The sequence below is a fragment of the Tursiops truncatus genome, chromosome 18, assembly GCF_011762595.2.
Source record: "Tursiops truncatus isolate mTurTru1 chromosome 18, mTurTru1.mat.Y, whole genome shotgun sequence".
NCBI lineage: Eukaryota > Metazoa > Chordata > Mammalia > Artiodactyla > Delphinidae > Tursiops > Tursiops truncatus.
The window spans coordinates 24,435,298-24,458,444 of record NC_047051.1 but is presented as its reverse complement, the minus strand read 5'-3'; the positions used below and the strand labels follow the sequence as shown (position 1 = coordinate 24,458,444).

At 39.8% G+C, this 23,147-nt stretch overlaps 1 protein-coding gene across 6 annotated transcripts in view; it reads right to left on the bottom strand.

Moving 5' to 3' along the window:
• Positions 1-19,964, bottom strand: part of VWA8 (von Willebrand factor A domain containing 8) — a 364,937-nt gene extending 344,973 nt beyond the window's left edge. For 3 of the 6 annotated variants that reach the window (XR_012327693.1, XR_012327692.1, XM_019936488.3), the window contains exons 1-2: positions 19,702-19,962; positions 1,372-1,449 (exon numbers count right to left, since the gene is read on the bottom strand). Coding sequence is in view for 4 of the 6 variants with exons in the window: in XM_019936488.3 (XP_019792047.2) it covers positions 1,372-1,449; positions 19,702-19,864 (241 nt within the window). In the remaining 2 variants the exon portion in view is untranslated. Of the gene's footprint in view, positions 1-1,371; positions 1,450-19,701 lie in introns of all 6 variants that reach the window. The other 3 variants (XM_073795252.1, XM_033843448.2, XM_019936487.3) reach the window with 3 other exon arrangements.
• Between the last annotated feature and the right edge of the window lie 3,183 nt (positions 19,965-23,147).

The window sequence follows — 23,147 nt, the reverse complement described above, 5'->3', positions numbered from 1 at the left end:
GAGTTACCATATAACCTAGCAATTCTACTCCTAGGCACATATCCAAGAAAACTGAAAACATATGTCTGTATAAAAACTTGTATATGAACATTTATAGCAACATTATTCATAATATCCCCAAACCGATGAATGAATAAACAAAAAGTGGTATATCCATACAACTGAACACTACTCAGCCATAAAAAGGAATGAAGCATTGATACGTGCTACAACATGAATGAACCTTGAAAACATTATAAGTGAAATAAGCCAAACACAAAGGCCACATATTATCCCATTTATATGAAATGTTAAGAATAGGCAAATCCAAAGAAACAGAAAGTATATTAATGATTGTCAAAGGCTAGAGGGGCAGCAGGGGGAAGAGGAGGAGGAGGAAACCGGGAGTGACTGTTAATGAGTGTGAGGTTTCTTTTTGACTTGATGAAAAATGGTCTAAAGTTAGATAGTGGCACGGTTACACAACTCTGTGAATATGCTAAAAACCACTGAGTTGTACACTTTAAAAGGGTGAATTTTATGGTATATGAATTGTATTTCAATAGAGCTGTTATAAAACAAAAACCATGATGAGTGACCATTTCACACCTTGTAGAATGAGTAAAATCTAAAAGACTAGAAATACCAAGGATGGCAAGGTTGGCAAGGATGTGGAACACTGCTGTTGGTCAAACGGTAAAAGAGTACAACTACTCTGGAGAACTTTTTGACAGTGTTTAGTAAAGTTAAACAGGCATCCACCCTATGACACATCAACTCCTAGTTATTTATTTAAGATAAGTGAAAACTTATGACTACAAGACCTCTACAGGAATGTTCACAGTACCTTTTTCATAAAAGTCCAAAAATGGAAACCATCCAACTGTCCATCAACAAAAGAACAAATAAATTATGGTATATTTATACAATGGAATATTACTCAGCAGTTAAAAGCAAGCTGATTGGTACAGGAATGTGGATGAATCTCAAAATTATTCTCGGTGGAAAGAAACCAAATACACACACAAAAAAAAAACTATACTATATGATTCTATTTATAGAAAGCTGAAGAACGAATTAGATCAGCAAAACTAATCTACCATCGTAGAAAATAGAACAGTGGCTTCCAGAGCAGGAGAGCAGCAGAGCAGGGAAGGGGGCACAAGAGAACATTCAGAGGTGATGAAAGCAATCTTGGTGGTTATACACATGTATAAAATTGTCAAAATTAATCAAAAGGAATACTTAAGGTCTGTGCATTTTATTAAGTATAAAGTTTATTTCAGTTGAAGCAGAAACAGCAATATGTGGAAAAATAAATATTTTACTGAAATATTCATGGATGAAGTGAAACAAAGTGATAAATTCATAAAATAAATGATTAGTTCTTACAGTAGTTCTGTGGCACAAGTTCCGGGCTCTTAGGCGTTTTCAACTTGTAAGATACATCTCCAATATTAACTGTGTCACCTAAAAAGAGAATACAGAAACACAACCATTAAAAGAGACAAGAAAACAACACACTATGGCTTTTGCAACAGTGATTCTCCTGACCTACAGAGCGGGATGTGTGTACCACAGATCTGTCTGTGTTGGGCATCCATAGAAACACCTGTCTATGTCAGGCACTGTGTTGTACAACTAGTATCCATAGTATAAGTTATATAGATAAAGAAGAAGTGTCGGTGAAATTCACTTTTTGAATGCTATTTTAGCAAAACAGGTGAAATACTATAAAATATATTAACCAGCTCTATTTTCTCATTAATAGCAATACTGATAAAGTCAACAATACAGAAGGATGCATTTTTGTTTAAGATCGTCCAAAGCACCCATAAGGTGCTATCTTTAACATGTATTGGCAACCTTTTTACATCTTTATAGGTTCTTATTTTTACGACATACAAATTCAAGTTCTCTAGCAACATAACTCCCAAATTCAACATTTCTAGGTACATGAAAAGAGCAAAGCCCCAGTGGCATATATGCCAAGAATTCCTACATGAAACAAGCAAAACAGAGCAAAAGCTCTCAGTCACTTCTACATGGTTCTAAGTTTTTAAAGTAACATTAATTTCTGGTTGATCTTCTAAAGTGCAGGAGTAAACCAAACAATCTCTGCTTTGCTCTCTCCAACAGCAAAGTAGACATATTGATCCCATCTGCAACTGGAACTTCACTTGCAAAGGGCTCGAAAACACTTAGAAAAAGTAGCTGTGTAAAACACATCTTTCAACACTGCCAGTTTTGAGCTAGTGAGGTATCCTGGAGAACAAGGCCTTAAATCATGGTACTAACAACAGCCAACACTTGCTGAATGATTACTATCTTCTAAGTCCTTTACACATTCCCCAAATATGTGAGACAGAGACTTTATAAATGAGGAAATTTGTAAATCTATGGAAAAAAAAGTTTTTATAGATGAAGAAATATATTACAGGTATGTGGTAAATTAAGAGATAAGTAGAAACATTGTGCAAAACACAGGTATAATTTCTAATACAGAATACACGTACATTTAGAGTGTGAATCAAAGGAAATTTCCTCTGAATTAGTCTAGACATCAGCTAATACTTACTGAGTACCAGCTATTTGGCAAATACTATTATAGACATATTTACTTATGTTATTTCATTTAATCTTGACTCTAAGTAACCCATGGTTCCTGTGAGCTATTTCACAGAACTACTGTAACAGAAAGTCCATCTCACACTAGGTTAGTATGAGGACATTGGGGTTTTTGTTACAGCGGTTCTATGAAATACCTCACAGGAAACGTGAACCCATCATGAAGAGACCTAGGCTCAGAAACTAGTCCACAATATGTTAGGGAAGGCAACAGGAAGCACAGTCAAAGTCACACCCCAGGATACACTCACTGAGATACCACCCCAGGCACCATTAGATCCATACTGTGGGACAACACAGTCAGAGGACAACTTTTTCCCCCATTTTATTGTGATATTTCTCAAACCTGTAGGGAAGTTGGAAAAACACTACCTTAAGATGCAAAAGTCATGATTCTTCATCCTTAAAGTCTTCAGATATATCTTCTAATAAAAAGGACACTGCCATAAATAAACTGTTCCTGCAGCTTTTGCACAACTCCCTCATGACTCGAAGTCATGGGCAGGAACATTGAACTGGCCAAGCCTATGTCATTAGCCACAGCTTGGCTGCCAGGGTACAGTTAGCAGGAAGAGTTAACCACCATGATATCTGGAGTGGAGTCAGAGCCCCGCGTCCAATCACGACTCACTCCACAGGGATTCCACCTCTCTCTCTCTCTCTCTCTCCTTGCCCTCTCACCTCGTCTCTTTTCCTCCTACCTCATTATGACTCAAGTCTTCTTCGCCTTTTCTTCCTCTCCTCCTCAACTTCCGATCACTGGGTGAGGAGGCCCGGTTCTAGCCTCTTTTCTTTTCTATCTATAACCCCTCCTTGATGAGCTCATCTAGCCTTATGCCCTTAAGTGCAACAATATGTTGCTTGCTCCCAAATTTATATCTCTAATCCAGACCACAGAACTCGAAGCATGGATACCAACAGACTCTGAGGCGCCTAATAGTCGGCTTCAAGTTGACATATTCAAAACTGAACTTCTGGGCTTCCCTGGCGGCGCAGTGTTTGCGAGTCCGCCCGCCGATGCAGGGGACACGGGTTCATGCCCCGGTCCGGGAAGATCCCACATGTCGCGGAGCGGCTGGGCCCGTGAGCCATGGCCGCTGAGCCTGCGCGTCCGGAGCCCTGTGCTCCGCAACGGGAGAGGCCACAACAATTAGAGGCCCGCGTACAGCAAAAAAAAAAAAAAAAACTGAACTTCTGAACTGTGTGTGTTCCACCCACGGTATTCCCCAATTCTACTAACGGCAACTTAATCCTTCCAGCTTCTCAAACCAGAAATCTTGCAGCCATTCTTAACTTTTCTCTCCCACCCATCAGAAAATTGTAGCGACTCTGTCATTAATATATATGTAGTATTACCCACTTCTCTCTACATCCTCTACCACCACAATGCTGACCCAAGCCAGGTAGGGGTTTACTACTTAAATTTATTTTCTCATTTAAACAGCATTACCTCTCACTCCCTTACAGATCTCCTGTCTCAACCCTGGCACCCTACAGTTAATTCTCAACAGAGCAGCCACAGTGATCATAAGAAAATAGGAATCCAGTAATGCCAGTCCTCTGCTCAACCCCCATCTTTGCAGTGGCCTAAAAGGCTATTTCTGATCTGGCACCCCATTTCCCTTCTGAGCTCATCTCCTACTAGTGTCCTCCTCACTTATTCTACTCCAGCCACGTGGGTCTCTTCGCTACTCCTTGAGCATGTCAGACATATACTCATTTCAGGCTTTTGCACTGGATTTTCCTACTAACTGAAATGCTTTTCCTAAATATATCCATTATCCATCAGGAGCCCAGCAAGAAACTGGTAGTCCATTCAAAATGAATAACTGAGGAGAGAATAATAAAGGAACCATTTATGAAGGTATGGGCAGAGTTTGGGAAAACCAGCAAGGACGGTGCAGTACCCTGGGACTAGCAATAACAGAAAGCCATTACCACCACTGACACAAGCCTGAAGGGGCCAGGGGAGAGCAAGGAGAGAGAGTGAGTGTATTTAGAATAACTCCTGAAAGGAGCTGTGACCCTTTGTGGGGGAAGACAGCAAACCTAAGGTGGTGACTGGCAAAGAGGGAGCTGGGGAATAAACATGAAGCAAAAACTGACAGAACTGAAAGGAGGAAGAGAAAAATTCAAAATCATATATGCATATTTTACTATATCTCTCTCAGTAAGTGATGGAAGAGCAGAAAAAAAAAAGAAGGATATAGAAGTAAAAACAATCAGTTCTTGGCCTTTTGGCTAAGACCAAGTATAGAAGTAAAGATCTGAAAACCTTATTAACCACTTAACCTAAATGACCTTTGTAGAACACTACACCCAACAATGGTAGAATGCATATTCTTTTTAAATGCACATGAAATATTCATCAAACTAGATCTTTGGCTGCACCATAATGCAAGTCTTAATAAATTTCAAAGGACTAAAATCATACAAAGTATGCTTTCTGACCAAAACGGAATTCAACTAGAACTTAGCACCAAATAGATAACTGGCAAATCTCTAAACATTTGGAAATCAAGAAACAGGCTTCCAAAAAACCCAAAGAAGAAATCACAATGGAAACTGGACTCATTAAGAAACAGGGCAGTGATCAATTAGCCATTTGTAGGCAAAGAGGAAAAAGACATTCATAGGGGTTAGACATTTGCCCTCCCTGCCTCAAATGCTCATGTTCTTGGCCATCTGCGGTTACCATGCTACACTTGACTAGTCATCTAATCCACACCCATAGCCCACATCTGACCTCTGTACAATGAAAGTCTTCTATGTCTACTTTGGCTCAGATCTCTCTCCCGAGTTCAATACCTCTCAGTAGCCTGTTGGACACTATGGTATTCCAGAGGCACCTCAAATTTAACATGAGAAACACGGAACTCTGTATTCTCTGTGTGTGTTGTCCAACCAGCTCTACCTCTTGTATTCTTATCTCAGGAACCGATGCTTTATTCCCTGACCTAGAAGCCCTTCCACATCTCTCACACTTTTCCTTCACACAAGTACTCCTCAGATATCTTCATCTCCCCACTGAATCTACCCTAACTTTCCCTTTTGCACCATCTCCACCTCACTCAAGAACTGATCACTCCATTCCTGTCCTTCTGCACAGTATCTGGCTCATCCTTCTGTAATAGCATTTCTCACACTGTACAACTATTGATTATGGCTCCTTTATATTACGAGTCTTTAAATTAGGGTACACAAGGACTTTCCAAGGGGATAGAGCATAACAGTCTGAAGGGGATCCGTTTTCAGATCTTCACTTCCATGTGTTCTTCCCTAACATTGACCTGACTGAGAATGGCCCTACAGGCTCTCCATCCCCACGGGTCTTTTCAGGAGCCCTTCTCTCACTTAGTTTACTACTACAGTGAACGGTGCATTGCTCCAGGGAACCAAACAAAGGGGCATATTTAATTATGGCTGAGGAGAAGCCTGCTTTCAGAAGTATTCAAATCAACATAAACCTGCCTAGGAATACTCTTTCCGTCTCATATAGCTCTACTAAAAGTGAAGAGTAGCTTTAGAACTGACCAGAGTAGTTTGGCCTGTGTTGGCCTGTGTCAGATACAGTACATTGCAGAGTGAGGAAGTGTGAGTGAGTATTGTCAAATAATCCAAGATGGGAGAGCTCAGAGAGCAAAGCAAAGAAAGCTTCGAAAACTGGCTTTTCACAACCTTAAAGGTAAGCTACTTTTTCAGCTTTTCTCAATTCTTATCTTGAGAACATGCTATTCATAGAAAAAAAAAAAGGCACCTCTGAACATCTGAAGCAGTACACATTATTAATGCTGATTCATTTTAATGTAACTGAAATAGGTTTCAGCACTACCAAATTTTTCACAATACACTGGATAAAAAGAACAGAGAAAACTTTTAAATGTTTCCGATCAGATGTGTATCTTTCATAAAGGTAGACAAAAAGTTATTCTCAAACATCATCATAAAATATTCATTCCAATATAGTCATTCCTCATCTTATAAAATGCTATTTTCTAACTCTTATAATGAAAAGGTTATATACTAGCTTCTGAACCAAATAGTGTTCTGTTCCACTAAATACAAAGTCAAAGATTGATCATGAGGTCTAAAGAAACGGATGAATTTATTACTGATTGTTATACATGATTTCTATTTAATTGTTCTCTAAGGCCCATAAACAAAGTTCATTGCACATTTAATAAAAAAAACATGGGCTTCCCTGGTGGCGCAGTGGTTGAGAGTCCGCCTGCCGATGCAGGGGATATGGGTTCGTGCCCCGGCCCGGGAAGATCCCACATGCCGCGGAGCGGCTGGGCCCGTGAGCCATGGCCGCCGAGCTTGCGCGTCCGGAGCCTGTGCTCCGCAAGGGGAAAGGCCACAGCAGTGAGAGGCCCGCGTACCAAAAAAAAAAAAAAAAAAAACATGACTTCTGCCACAGTCCTCTTTACATAAATAATTTTAACCATATTATATTACTTTACTATACATTAAAGAGCAAAACTATATTATCATATATTATGAAATAAACAACTTAAATATGTAACCACGAGATTCCTTTATTCTTGGTTTTACTGCCTTTAGTAATCTAGCCTTCAAAATGTGTCCCATTTATTTTTCAGTGGTTTTTATAACATTTCTTAAAATATACATGAACACATTTATTTGAATTGAAAGGGAAAAATACTTTTTCTGTCAGAAAGTCTAATTTGGCTGATCGGATTGACAGGACAGACTACCTTTGTTAATTATGAAAACTAAGAATTTGACAGAAAGTATTTAAACATGTGATAAAGTAAAAGCGTTTTCTCCAAAAAATATTGTGCTGGCAAAGGTATGTCGAATGAAAGTTTTATTTTAACAACTCTTTCTGAGTACATTAGAATAAGAAAGCAGCCTCTACGTGAGAAAATAACCATAGCCATTTGATAAATTTTCGTGAAGGCTTTTCAGTGCACTTCCCAGATATTCAGGCAGAATGATTCTATTGGCTGGGTCAGTGACTTTACTTGCAAGTCAAGTGGTTTCCAATTCTTTGCCATGAACAAAATGAAAAGGCTATAATCAAGTTGCCAGTTTATAGATCATTAAAAATATCATTTCTGATAATAAATCAACATATTTTTGACTTAGAAAGTCTGCAAAAAATTGAGTGATATTGCTATATCAAAATTCTTTATATTTCAGCAATAAAACTAGGGAATATTCATTACAGTAATTTATAGTCAACTGGAAAAAAGTGCTACTCATGTTATTAATAGGTATGTTTCCACAAAATTTTAGTTTCTAAGAAAATTTGAAACATATTGATTTCTTTTGAACAACTGTGCTCTAATAATTATAATGATAGAAACATTTTAACATTTAGACATTTTTCATTGCAGAAAAATATGATAAAGATAAAACTTTCAAGAATAAGAATATATTAAGATAAAATTATGAGTAAGTGTAATTGCAATACAAATCAAGGAAATAAAGAAATAACATACACTTTCTGACAGTTAAGGATGAGCTTTTTATCTATTTTCAAAAAGAGGTGGTAGCTAACAATCACTAGGATATTCTGATTCCATTTGTGAACCAATACTGCCTGCCATATCAGTAAACAAAGGACATTGCAGCCATCGAGCCACCACGTTACAGCCACCCCGAAGGTGAGCCCTGAGGGAGCTCAGGATGGAAACAAAATGCCCTCCCGGACAGTGCACCCTGAGGAGACTTGGGATAAGAAAGCACAGGGTACTGGCCCTAAATATCTAAGTGCATTTCAAAGGAATGATTTCAATGAGCCCAGACTTTGTATCTTCTCATACATAGAAAAGCGCTAAATTCCTTAACTTGAGATATCTGATTTTCTTTAATTAACAGTAATCTTTTGATGTTCCAACTACCTGGTCTTTATTGAAAAAACTCCTATATATCCTGGTTCCCCCCTTGCCTCTTCGATGAAGGAGTCCCGGGTTATCTGAGATCCTGTGTTCCAGGCTTGAAGTCTTCAAACTGTCCACCGAATTAAACATAACTCAACTTCTAGGTTGTACATTTTTTTCAGTTGACAGTTTTGGCAACCAATTACGAAGGGACCCAGAGCATACTTCTCTCCTTTGCCTAAACTCTACAAGGATCCAGAACCTTGATACCAGAAGAGGCCTCTTGTGCCCATCCGCCTCCTCAGAGTCCAGACAAATCTGGGTCTCCCCTGGCTCTAGGATCTCCTGTTAACAGCTGATGATCCTGAGTTTCATTTGGCGGTATCTAACAGGTACCTGGCTTCCCAACTGAAAGACATTAGGGAGTGACCCCCCTAATCTAAAGCTATTAGGGTAACAGGGAAGAGCCAAATCTGACTATATGTTGAATCTATTGCTTTTACTTTAACCTTTGCTTTCCGCTGCTTTTGTTCACTAAAAGGATGCTGTCTATACGCAATGGACTGCCTCAGGGAACCCTGCCCCTCTGCCGGAATGTTAAACCCAAAGTGCCTTTGTACATCCTGACCCTGTCCACCTGCGGATGGCTGCAAGAAGGAAGAAATTAACACATCCCCTCCCCAAGGCTGGCCATTCCAGGGGACAGCTGCAAATCTTATGGCCTTTTTACATTATTTCCTCGTCTCCTCCCCCTCTCTGTTGTATAAAAGAAACTGGCATCCAAACCCCGATAAGATGGTTTTTCGGAGACATTAGTCTGCCATCTTCTCGGTCTGCCGGCTTTCTAAATAAAGTCGTTATTCCTTGCCTCAACACCTGTCTCCGATTTATTGGCCTGTCATGCAGCGAGCAGAGTGAGCTTGGACTCAGTAACATTAGGGGAGCCTGGCTGAAAAACACTGGGAGACCCCCCTAATTGGAAGACATTAGGGGAACCTGGGATTTGCTCAGTAAAGGAAACCAAGAAGTCTGGGCTGAGAGGTTGGGGAGGAGGCTGACCTGACATCTTTAAAGGGGCATCAGAAAGCCAACCTCCAACTAATACGCCAGCCAGATCACACTTGCAAGTACCTAAATTATACTAAAAGAGATCTCAACCTTAAATGGCCAAGTTGGGCTAATTTGTGTGTGTGTGTGTGTGTGTGTGTGTGCGTGCGTGTGTGTGTATGCAGTTAAGTTAAAAAGTTTGACAAAATATCTTCTCAGAATTCTGACCTTAAACAAAAGCCTTGTAGAGGGAACTGGCATTTCTCTTCCCGTGTCTTTGAGATGTCCATCAAATTTAAACATGTAATTAAAGCTAATTGAAATAATAACGTAAACATTTCAGTATACAGTAGGAAAGTAGAATGTGTGTTTTTCTGTAAAGAAGATATTAGAAATGGAATTGCATTTTATTTAGGGAAAAGAAAGTAAGCTTATCTTAGAGCTGGTTCTTTCTGGATGGAAAAAAATAAGGGACAAACTAATATGGATACAGAAAGTAATGGAAGGTTTGTGGATGGTCAGGATTGGCTAGGTTTAGATTAAAGTTAATTAAGTAAGTGAATTTTGTTGTTAAAAGTAAGCTGGTGCAAGACTAGATTTAATTTTCTCTCTCCAAATTCTTGATGGTTTATTGCAACCAGATTACAACTAGTTACACTAATCATTGTTTTAATTTGTTCTTTGTTTCTAAACTGTTTATGCTTTGTGTCTTCCTGCTGCACTATGACTGCCAACGTTACCAGCTCTATTACCTACATCCTGTCTATTTTATAAGATTCTTGTCTCTTACATTACCCAATGTGTAACCAGGCCTCCAACAAAATTGATAATGGCTAAACATCTTGAGGAATTAGATCACATTTATAACTCTACATAGAATAATTGTAATAGTGTAATTCTAGGTATGTGAAGAAGCAACAAGAGAAAATATCTCCTGGATCATAACAGACTAGTAAGACAGAGGATCCAGAGAATTTTAAATTATCAACAGGGCCTAATCCAGAAAGTAGCACCTGGAGCTGCACATCAACAAGAATCTTTGCCTGACCTAGGAATGAGAATTCCTAGCAACATGGGAAAAAACTGGTCATGAAACGTCTTCCAAACATTGGTCAAATTTGGGCCAGAGAGACCGTGAACTAAAATACTGGCTGCCACAATTTGTATGGAAACACAAAAGACCCCGAATAGCCAAAGCAATCTTGAGAATGAAAAACGGAGTTGGAGGAATCAGGCTCCCTGACTTCAGACTATACTGCAAAGCTACAGTAATCAAGACAGTATGGTACTGGCACAGAAACAGAAAGATAGATCAATGGAACAGGATAGAAAGCCCAAAGATAAACCCATACACATATGGTCACCTTATCTTTGATAAAGGAGGCAGGAATGTACAGTGGAGAAAGGACAGCCTCTTCAATAAGTGGTGCTGGGAAAACTGAACAGGTACATGTAGAAGTATGAGATTAGATCACTCCCTAACACCATACACAAAAATAAGCTCAAAATGGATTAAAGACCTAAATGTAACGCCAGAAACTATCAAACTCTTAGGGGAAAACATAGGCAGGACACTCTATGACATAAATCACAGCAAGATCCTTTTTGACCCACCTCCTAGAGAAATGGAAATAAAAACAAAAATAAACAAATGGGACCTAATGAAACTTCAAAGCTTTTGCACAGCAAAGGAAACCATAAACAAGACCAAAAGACAACCCTCAGAATGGGAAAAAATATTTGCAAATGAAGCAACTGACAAAGGATTAATTTCCAAAATTAAGTGGTTTCCAATTCTTTGCCATGAACAAAATGAAAAGGCTATAATCAAGTTGCCAGTTTATAGATCATTAAAAATATCATTTCTGATAATAAATCAACATATTTTTGACTTAGAAAGTCTGTGGAAGCAGCTCTCTTGTAAACTGTGGAAGCAGTTTACAAGCAGCTCATGCAGCTCAATAACAAAAAAACAAACAACCCAATCCAAAAATGAGCAGAAGACCTAAATAGACATTTCTCCAAAGAAGATATACAGACTGTCAACAAACACATGAAAGAATGCTCAACATCATTAATCATTAGAGAAATGCAAATCAAAACAACAATGAGATATCATCTCACACCAGTCAGAATGGCCATCATCAAAAAATCTAGAAACAATAAATGCTGGAGAGGGTGTGGAGAAAAGGGGACACTCTTGCACTGCTGGTGGGACTGTGAATTGATTCAGCCACTATGGAGAACAGTATGGAGGTTCCTTAAAAATCTACAAATAGAACTACCATATGACCCAGCAATCCCACTACTGGGCATATACCCTGAGAAAACCAAAATTCAAAAAGAGTCACGTACCAAAATGTTCATTGTAGCTCTATTTACAATAGCCCGGAGATGGAAACAACCTAAGTGCCCATCATCAGATGAATGGATAAAGAAGAGGTGGCACATATATACAATGGAATATTACTCAGCCATAAAAAGAAACGAAATTGAGCTATTTGTAATGAGGTGGATGGACCTAGAGTCTGTCATACAGAGTGAATAAGTCAGAAAGAGAAAGACAAATACCGTATGCTAACACATATATATATGGAATTTAAGGAAAAAAATGTCATGAAGAACCTAGGGGTAAGACAGGAATAAAGACACAGACCTACAGGAGAACGGACTTGAGGATATGGGGAGGGGGAAGGGTGAGCTGTGACAGGGCGAGAGAGAGGCATGGACATATATACACTAACAAACGTAAGGTAGATAGCTAGTGGGAAGCAGCTGCATGGCACAGGGATATCGGCTCGGTGCTTTGTGACCGCCTGGAGGGGTGGGATAGGGAGGGTGGGAGGGAGGGAGATGCAAGAGGGAAGAGATATGGGAACATATGTATATGTATAACTGATTCACTTTGTTATAAAGCAGAAACTAACACACCATTGTAAAGCAATTATACCCCAGTAAAGATGTTAAAAAAAATAAAATAAAATACTGGCTGCCATATTAATAAACAAAGGATGTTGCAGCCATCAAGCCACCACATTACAGTCACCCCTAAGGTGAGCCCTGAGGGAGCTCAGGATGGAAACAAAATGCCACCCCTGACAGTGCACCCTGAGGAGACTTGGGATTAGAAAGCACAGGATACTGGCCCCAAATACCTGAGAGGCATATCAAAGGAATGATTTCGATGAACCCAGACTTTGCACATTCCCATACACAGAAAAGCGCTAAACCAGATAAATCTGGTTTTCTTTAATTAACAGTAATCTTTTGATGTTCCAACTACCTGGTCTTTATTGCAAAATCTCCCACATATCCTGGCTCCCACCCCCACCCTTGCCTCTTTGGAGCAGTCTCTCAGAGTTATCTGAGATGATGTGTCCTGGGCTTGAAGTCCTCAGAAAGTTCACCAAATAAAACATAACTCTCTCAACTTACAGGTTGTGCATTTTTTTCAGATGACACGTTTAAAAGATACATTTTAAAGAGTATTGTAACAATTTTTGTGTCAAATGTCAATATTTACAACAGAGACAACATGCTCTTCAACTATTCATACTTATTAGGGAAATTTCTAGATATCAACCTAAAAATGTATAAAGGGATATATATTTGCAAAACCCTTTTAGGATATAAGTGAGAAAAATGTTTTAAGACCACTGTTCAGTCCATAAGACTATAGCATTTTATTGGTCAAGTCTATGTTTTAATCACCTTTGTATTCCCAGTGCCAAAAATAATACCTCAAACCAAGCAGGTATTCAATAGTGAATATATGAATGAATGATTCCAGTTTCTAATTAGATATTGTTTTCTTAATTAAGTATTGTTTTAAGCCCTGGTTCACTTTAATTAGATACTGTTTTCTTAATTAAGTATTGTTTCAACCCCCTGTTTTCTGTATTCTTTGAGAATAGCCCATCTTCCAACATGCTCAGAAATCAAGTTATTTAAAAAAAAAAAAAAACTGAACCAAAAATGTAAAATAAAGAGAAAAGAAATCAAGTCATTTATTTGTAAAGGATTCATATAAGTGAAATAGTGTAAGTATTAATCTAAAGGAGAATGGCAATACTTATACAACAGGTAATACAATTTAGGCAAAAGAAACTAACGTATGCCTCTCTTCAAATAAACCAAATAAATACTTTGGTCAAGTGCAATCATTTTTTAAAAAGATTTTAGTTAATAATATAAGATACTCATAATGGAAATTGTTAGAATAACTAAGAATGAGTTAACAAAAAGTACAAATTGTTATAGAGTAAGCTGCTTAACATTTAATTACATTTATTATTACAAATAATGCAAAAAAGCAAGCACACATAACTCATAATGGATTAACCTAAATCCGTGTACAGTACACAAACTGTCACATAACTACTACTACTACCCATAAATTATGTATTTTATTCAAGCATGGAAAATATGGACTTGAAAATTTAAAACCCTGAAAAGAATCGAAGAGTTTCCAAACGAAATCAAATTTAAGGCCATTTTTTAAAATAACAAGGCTTGATTTTATCACTTGCAATGATCTTAAGTTAAAGGGATTTCCCAAAAGTTTACAGGCAAATAATTTCTATATTCAAGATAAAAATTAATATCTTTTACATAACACTCTTGTACAAACCTGTTCGGACATTACTCACTTGATTTTTTTTTTTTTTTTTTTTTTTTTTTTTTTTGCGGTATGCGGGCCTCTCACTGCTGTGGCCTCTCCCGCTGCGGAGCACAGGCTCCGGACGCGCAGGCTCAGTGGCCATGGCTCACGGGCCCAGCCACTCCGCGGCATGTGGGATCCTCCCAGACCGGGGCACGAACCCGTGTCCCCTGCATCGGCAGGCGGATTCTCAACCACTGCGCCACCAGGGAAGCCCTACTCACTTGATTTTTAGTGGACAGCTGTTTTGTTTCACATGCCCAATATTCTTTCCTCTTTTGACAACAGAATCCCTCTCTCCAGTGAGGAACCCACCCAATTTGGTTTAGGTAGTTTATACCACTCCTCCCAACCTTTACCCCTGCATCCAACTGCCCAGAAATGAGTACCCTGCACAAGCCCTGCCAGAACATTCCACTCTCTGACCACAGTGGTTGTTTTAGAGATGGGCCTGTGATCCAAGCTTGGCCAATAAGATTTCTCGCCAGGATTTTTCAGAGCTCACAGGAAAAGATGTTCTCTCTTCTTCTCACATTGTGAACTGTAAGGAGAGTCAAAGTCTGGGGCTGTCAGTAAGGCTGTCACTGCTACCAGCTGAAAAAAGCCTGCCAGACATTGAAACCAATACTGCAAAAAGTAGATCCAATAAAGGAAGAGTGGAGAGTGGGGGAACCATGGGGAAAGACAGAGAGAGCCCGAGCCCTACAGATGTTCTAATATCCTGCATCTAGTCCAGTCTGAAGCCATTGGACCTTCCACCTATGTGAACCAATCATATGCTTTTCTGTGCACATTTCTGTCACTTAAAACCTAATGACTGCTGACTAACACAACAATTTTTGTAAGGTAAAGGCAGGCAAAGCAAGTGTAGCTATCCCTATTTTACAAAGAAGATACATACTCAGAGTGGAATATATAACATTTTGACCCTGAGGATATTCTGAAAACAAACATTTTAATCAGAATAATACTAGCGTTCATAAATTTTCATCAAAGTTAACTTTCGAGCAAAATTAAGCCAAAAGAACTCCTTGATCAATTTTTATAGAGCACATTTTTATTTTTCTTTTATTTAAAGAATTATTTTATAGTGAGGATTTATCAATCACTTTTTTTGTCCATATAGAATTTCACCAATTATATCTTCTGCAACTCTGTTTTCCTTTGTGGCCATCAGCGTGGACTGAATACCAAAAAGATTTTGCTCTTTCTTTAACGTTTAATCAATAACAAATTTTTTAGTATATAGCTTTGTCAGAGTTTTATTTTGTATTGATAGTTTCTAATAAGACTTTAAATTTTTTATATGATTAATAATTTTTATTTAGTTCTTGGCTAACCCAGGAGAAATATGGGTATTTTCCTCAGATATTTCAAAGTTGTTCTACTGTCAAAATCTTTACCAATCTCAAAAATGCTTTTCTTAGTTATGTATTTCAGGCACATCTGTGGTAGCCCTTCTCCTAAAATGGGAGATGCTTAATGCTTAATGCCTTCTGAACTGTAAACTACAAATTAAGTTAATGAATATACACACCTTAGGACATTCGACTCTGAAATGGACTCACAATTCAATGACTTGTAGCTTTGAACTAAACCAACCAAAGAAGTTGGTTTAGTTCAGGGTTTCTCAACAGCCAGCACGACTGACATTTTGGGCCAAATGATTCTTTATTGTTAGGGGCTGTCCTGTGCATTGTAGAATGTTCAGCAGATTCACTGGCCTCCACCCACTAGATACCAGTAGCACCCCCTTCCCCCTGGTTAGGACAACCAAAAAATGCCTTCAGACACTGCCAAATGTCCCCTGGGGAAAGGGAATCACCCCTGGTTAAGAACCCTTAAGTGTCACCATTGGTCTTTTTTAATACAAAACTTAGACCCAAGAGAAAACCAAATATATCAGCAATTTCCAGGCCAGTCTGCATGTTCCCAATAAATTGTCCAGCAATTTATTAGGTTACAACTGTTCTGGGATTTTACTGCTAAATTCTTTAATACACAAAAGTCACAATGTCCTCAGGGTCAAAATAGCCTGCTGCAGGTTCAAAGTAGTTAATAATTTCCCCAAAGTTCAATACCTAGTAAATACAGAGCTAAGACCTGCACACACACAGTACAGTTTTTCCCTTTACACCATATTTCTGAATTGAAGCAGGAGTTCTATATTTCCCTTCCCCAAAGTCATTAGTTCTATTATAACCCGAGGATATAATCTTAAAGTTACAAAAATACATATGGATGGATGTTTATTGCACTGTTTATATATTTAAAAATAGACAACCTGAATGTCTAAGCATGGGAAACTGGTAAAATAAATTATATGGATAAATGTATGAACTTAATGCCTATTTAAAATGACCATATATAACAATATTTATCACTATGTTAGTACGTTAACAATAGTGGCTAAGTGAGAATAAACTGTAAAACATACATGATTCCATTTTTTAAAGAAAAAGAAATATGTATTTATATAAATGCATATTTTATATATTTTATACAAAAACTGATAGTAGTAACACACAAAAAAATGACAATCATGAATTTGCATGGAAAGATGTTTTAGGGGATTTGTCTATATTTTTCACTACAATGAACATAGATTTCTTGTACAAAAAGTATCAATATTTTTAAATATTTCTATAAACAAACTTATACACAAAAGCCAGAAAGATAAAATAGTGAACCCCTTTAATAATAAGGGTGTAAAAGGATGACACTCAATGTGTCACAGTGGATTTATCGAGTTATGTTTCCAGATTTATCATTTGATCTTCATCTATGGTATATCTGAGCCTGTTTGACATCAGAATCCTACTGAACTAATTTGGCTCCTTCTGTGAAAACACTACAATAATCGTTATGAAAACTCTTTGCAGGGAATTCCCTGGCGGTCCAGTGGTTAGGACTCTGCACTCTCACTGCCAAGGGCCTGGGTTCAATCCCTGGTCGGGGAACTAAGATCCTACAAGCTGCGCAGCCGTCCAAAAAACAAACAAAAAAAACAACTCTGCAGTAGCTAACCTCCTTGTTAACCGCTTTGTTCCTAAAACCAAGAGACAATACAACCAATTGAAGTGTAAAGAGATATAAAGAATTTACAAATTATGGATGTTTAGACTACCTAATAGCAAAAGATAAAAAGCAGTGGGTTTGGGGATTTTTTTTTTTTTAAAACAAAATGACCCTCTCTTCCTTCTGCTTCTCAGGCTTTATAAAGCTCCTATCTTGAAAGCCAGCAAGGCAATTCCAGGCTCTCCTGCTCCCTCTCTGTACAAACCGGAAGATAATAAGCCACTGAACACTTCTTAGGTACAAAGAGTTGACATGCACAAAAAGGAATATAAAGATACATAAGACATACATACAGCCCAGGAGAGATAAGAATAGTATATAATTTGTATCCGTGTTGTTCTTTTTCCAAACTACTAGGAAGCAAGGTCAATTACTTGCAGAGCGGTGAGCTACTAGTCACATGTCTGAGTGCAGCTGAGAGCATCTTTCCAATCTAAACTGTAATTCATTACAGCATAATGCTATTTGTGGTTTACATTTGTCTGTGTGTGACATCTGGTTCAAAATGGGACACTTCAACCTTGATGGCCAATGTTATGTCCCAGGGAAGCCCAGAACTTGCCTCCTGTTTACCTGGCTCACAGCTGTTCTTACTTGAGTCCAGATCTCTGGTGAGTTTTCAGGTACATTTATCCACAGCCCTCATACCTTCAACCTTGAGAATCTTTGCAGTGGCAAGGCAAGTAGGGTTAACATAATTTACTCCATGTGGTGTCACGCTAAGTGACTGAGTCTAAGAAGTTAATATGTTGTTTGTAATGTGTACATGACTCTCACATTTGAAGCAAAGCCTGTACTTTGATATGCTGGACATACCACAAATTTTGAGGCCGTGTCTAATGTTTTTATAATCAACATGTATTATTCATGTATAAAGAACATTTTTCTTTTTAAAGTTCCCATGAATTAACCCTGCTCCACCAGCCTACCTAGACAGTTCTCACAGTTCAAACCTAAAAGGAACTGGTTTCATTTCTTCTAAAGCCAAGGAAACAATAAATCTCACATAGCTGAAAATAACATATACTAAGAATAATAAAGAAGCTAATTTTTATTGAACATTAATATGTGCCAGGGATTGTATAAACTAAATCCTTACAACAACCCTATCAAATATACTTTCCTTATCCTCGTTTTACAGTTAAGGAAACTGGGACACAAAATTAAGTAACCTACCCTCAAATCCCCATACCTAGACGGTGCAGAAATGGCCTCCAACTCAGACTGTTCACTCCAAATCACGAGTTATGGATTACGCTACACTTCTACCATTGACCTCTGCCTTCTAGGACAAAGGAGAAACTAACAAATAAAAAACTCAAAGACTAAAAAACAAACACCCTAGAAGCATAATAATTTATAAAGGGGCAAAATCTCAAATCACAACCCTATACAGGAAAAAGAAAAAAAATTTGTTTAATGAATGAATGATGAAATGGATGGGACTTAAACTCCCTCACTTCTGACAAGGAAAATTATTGGGCTGGGGGTGCAAGAAGAACCATGAAACTAGCAATCTCAGGTGAATACCTCCTTTATTCTAAGCAATGACACTGACAAAATCTTGCCTAGAATCACTTAGCCATTCACGTGGAGCAACAACATACATCCCCTCCCTTAACCAGCACAAATGCTCTAACTCCAGCGCGCTCTCTCTCTCTCTCTCACACACACACACACACACACACACACATCCCTAAAACCATCTCAGATAGAGCCAAGAAATACTGAGCTTAGAAATCAGCTGGGAATTCCCTGGTGGTCCAGTGGTTAGGACTCTGCGCTTTCACAGCCTAGGGTTAGCTGTGTGATCTTCTGGAAGTCACTTTTCCTTTCTGGGTCTCAATTACCTCCATTATAGAGTCAGGGGTTTTAACTAAATTAAATTGTGGTTTTCAGTTCTAAGAACTTGTGAACCTGTGAGAAATGAAAACTCCAAGTAAAACTTGGAAAGGCTCGTGGATACATTTAAAACCTAACGAGGGGTTCTTTGGCGAGAACGTACACTTCTAAGCCGCCACTAACCCTGGCTGGAACATGGCACAGACTGACTTCCAGGCCCTTGGGACTCAGAGAGCAAGGTCAAGTCCAGCTTTCAACACCCTCTGAGGGCTGCTGCATTAAGCTCTGCGTATGCTATAATCTAAGTCAGAATCCCGGGGGGCGGGGGGGGGGGGGTGAAAGAAGCAGTGCGGGAAGGAGAAAGCACTATTCCAGGTCATCAGAAACCTAAGTCCAGTTCCCACGGGTTACATGAGGCTCAGAGAGTGCATGCGCCTGGCCCCGCGTTACACAGCAGTTAGCGGCGAGGTGGATACTAGAACCTCCATCTCCTAGCTCCCGGCGCAGCGCTCCTCCCCAGTTGAAGCAGTAGGGATTGCGGGGGGGGGGGGGGGGGGGGCGCGGAGGTGCGCAGGAGCCCCGCGCGGAGCGCTGGGCGGCGAGGCGTCCCGGGGTTACCTGTGTCGGCCCCCGCCCCGGCGTGCAGCAGCTTGACCTCCGAGCGCCGCGCGTCGCCGCCCGGCTGGCGCCGCACCACCTGCCCCAGGAGCAGCCTCACGCGCCGCGCAGCTGGGCCTCCGCGGCCGCCCGGGGCCCCGAGGAGCAGGAGCCGGGATTGCATGGGGCCGGGGGCGTCGCCGGGCACGGGGAGGGGGGTCCGGTGCGAGCCGCGTCCCGGACGGGCGGTGTGAGACGGCGCGACGAGGGGGACAGGAAGCGGCACCGCGCCGAGTCCGCCGGAAACTCCTTCCCCCAGCGCGGCCGGCTCAGCCGTCTCGGGCCGCCCTGGCCCAGAGGGGCGAAGGGAATCGGCCCCCACCGCGGGGCAGGCAGGGCGGAGCACCTGCAGGCCTGTGGCTCCGGGGCGCGCCTCGCCCTCCTCGCCCTCACCTGCGATGGTCCCCGTGGATTCCCCAGGCAGGCCTCTAGTCGTTCCCCTGTGCTCGCGAGTCGCTTAAGGCTTTAAGGAGCATTCGACTCTCTTTGTCTTAATATATTGCGCTTTCCCTGTACACTGCTTCAAACCCTTTCCAGAACTTGAGGACGTTTTCTGAAGATTGTGGGAGCTTTCACCTATCTGGATTCCTTGTACCCACACCTGTGTTCCCAATCAGTACCTGAAAGCCTTACCCTTTTATTTTTTCTACATGTTTTACTACCACATCTTAATAAATTCTAAACGGGAGTGATACACAGAAGTTTCCAAAATGTCAGAAAGGACCCAAATCAAGCACTTTTTCAGTCGTTCTGCAATGCAAGAGTTATATAATTTATGTCTTTAGTAAGAGAAAAAAGTAGGACCCTGGCTAAGGCTGCCTCCCTGGCATCCATGCCAAAAGGGGAAGCGGTCCTACCACAAAGCTAACTAAGCCTAATACAATTATACAGCATCTCCAAAATATCAGGAGTACATTGACCAAGGAAAAATGTTTCAATCAAGTTATACAAAACAAACATCAAACAAAAAGAATGCAGCAGGCTTCACTTTCAGCTAAAGGCCTTGCTAATTCTAGAGCTGTTACTATGTTTAAATCTACCTTGAGTGCCTAACATGTGCATGACCCTGTGATAGGTGCTGAGAAGAAAATGGGAGACTTTAAAAGAAAGAAGCTGAGCTGGGTAAGGCTTTGTGCATCTTGCTGAGGATTGGACTTAATGTGTTCAGGCTGAAACGAGCTTCTAACCTAGTTGCGGAGACAGTGAAAATAAAGGTAACTACGTTTGCATAGTGCATTACAACATGGTTTCACATATATGTTCTCATATAATCTTCACAACAACCCTCTGAGAATACTAAGGGATAATGACATAAATGTAGAATGTAACAGTTAATGAAATGCTTCTCCCACTTTGAGTGTGTCAGGCATTGTGCTGAATATTTTAATGCATTGTCTCATTTTACACAGCAACACTTTGATTGAGGTGCTATTATTATCCCCCCTTTTACAGTTGAAGGAACTGAGGCTGGGAGAGTTAAGTACCTTGGCCAGGGCATCTCCATTTAATCTTACTGGAATCTAGAACATGCTTCAAACAGTGAAAGAATAATATAAGGCAATTTAGCAAAATGATTGGAATAAACACTAAGAGCCCTTGCAGTTACGGCACTAGGGAGATCAATACAGGTTACAGTGTTCAGTCATTGGGCAACGTTTACTGAGCAACTATTAGATAAACAGTATTCTGCCAGGTACTGTGTAGCAATAGGCTCACATCAAGTATGGAACACAGATACACAAATAAAGAATTACAACACAATGAGCCACATGTTTAGGATATTTAGACTCAAACTACTCTGGGGTGGAGTGCTTCACCTGGGAGAGGTCAGGGAGATTTCACAGAGAAGGTGATGTTTGAAGAGGTTCTTGAAGGATATGCAAGAATTTTTCAGGCTGAGAAAAGGGCAAGTCATATCTGGCAAAGGAGAGAACAGATACAAAGTACAGAAAACTAAAAATGTGTGGCAAGACTGAGAATCAGAAAGTGAGTCACTGTGTCTGGAGGTCAAGTGCATAAAGTAGTTTGTAGAGATGCGACCAGAAAGAGGAAGTGGGGCTATGTTGTATGCAAGGGGAAAGAGTTTGCATCTTAACCTCTGGGAAATGGAAAAATGGTGAAGAGTTTTTGGATTGACAGATCTGCAATGTGAAGAAGAAAATGCAGCCAGAGAAAAGGTAGCATCTGAGCTTCACTTTGAATGCTAGTTTAGATTTGGATAAACAAAGAAGAGTGATAGAAAGCATGAGTAGAGGCTTAGAGTCCTGACAAGCCTGATTAATTTACAGAGACATTGAAACCAGCCAGATGAGAGAGACATAGTCTTTGGAGAGTGGGAAGGTATTGTCAGAGAAAGAGGAAAAGATTATAGATTAAAGAATCTTGAATGGCTGGGTAATCTCAAATGAAGAAGTTGGAAATTTCCATTACTGCCCTTCCCATCACTCCCAGCAGCATGGGTTTGTGTTTGCAAGGAAATGGAGAGAGACTGGAGAAATTAAGTAGAAGAGTAGACCTTAGGAATGTTCAATAGATGAACCAGAGGTGTTTTATTTTAAGACATGTCCATCATAACCTCTAGGTAACTTCTCTCTCAAATTCTCCCTAAAATAACTAGTACTTTTGATAAAACACACTGCCAAAATCTGGTATTTACTGTTAAACTTTTTCCAGAGTCTGGGAGGAATATTTCTTGCCTGCCACATTACAGTAACTGGATGGAAAGTGCACTTAGTAATCCATCCATGCTATGTCCAATTGCTTCATCCCTCCTTACTGCCCACCCTACTGAGAAATCAAAGGTCCATACAAGTGGTTCCCAGACATTAGTGTGCCTCCTGACCATCTGGACAACTTGTTAAAATGTCCACTCTCAGGCTTCATTCCCCACCCCTACCCTTGAGATTCTGATCCAGTAGGTCTGCAAGGGCCCAAGAAGATGCATCTTTAGCCATAAGTATAGGAGATCACCTACATCCCACATATTTCAGTTATAAAGCTAGACAGCAGTTCTTTCTGTTACTGTTTTGCTGCGAAGGCTGTCTCACCTCTTTATCCTCATCAACACTTTGTTAAGTGCTCTCCCTTCATCTGCAAGTAACCAGAATAAAAAATAAATAAATACAATAGAATAAAATAAAATAAAAACTGAGCAGGGAATTGGGGGAAAAAGGAAAGAAGAAAACAGGTGATGGCCCTTTTACATCCATAAAATGTTTTTAAACTAGGACACTGGCAGGAAAAGAGCAAGGGGGAGAGATGAGTAAAGTAAGAAAGTTACACTAGCAGAAACTCTCCCACTACAAAACACCTAATAATGCTGGATAAACTATTTTAAATTTTCGTTTAAAATGAATTTGTAAATTTATGTGAAAGTAGGGGAAATTCTCTAAAACCAGGAGTGAAGC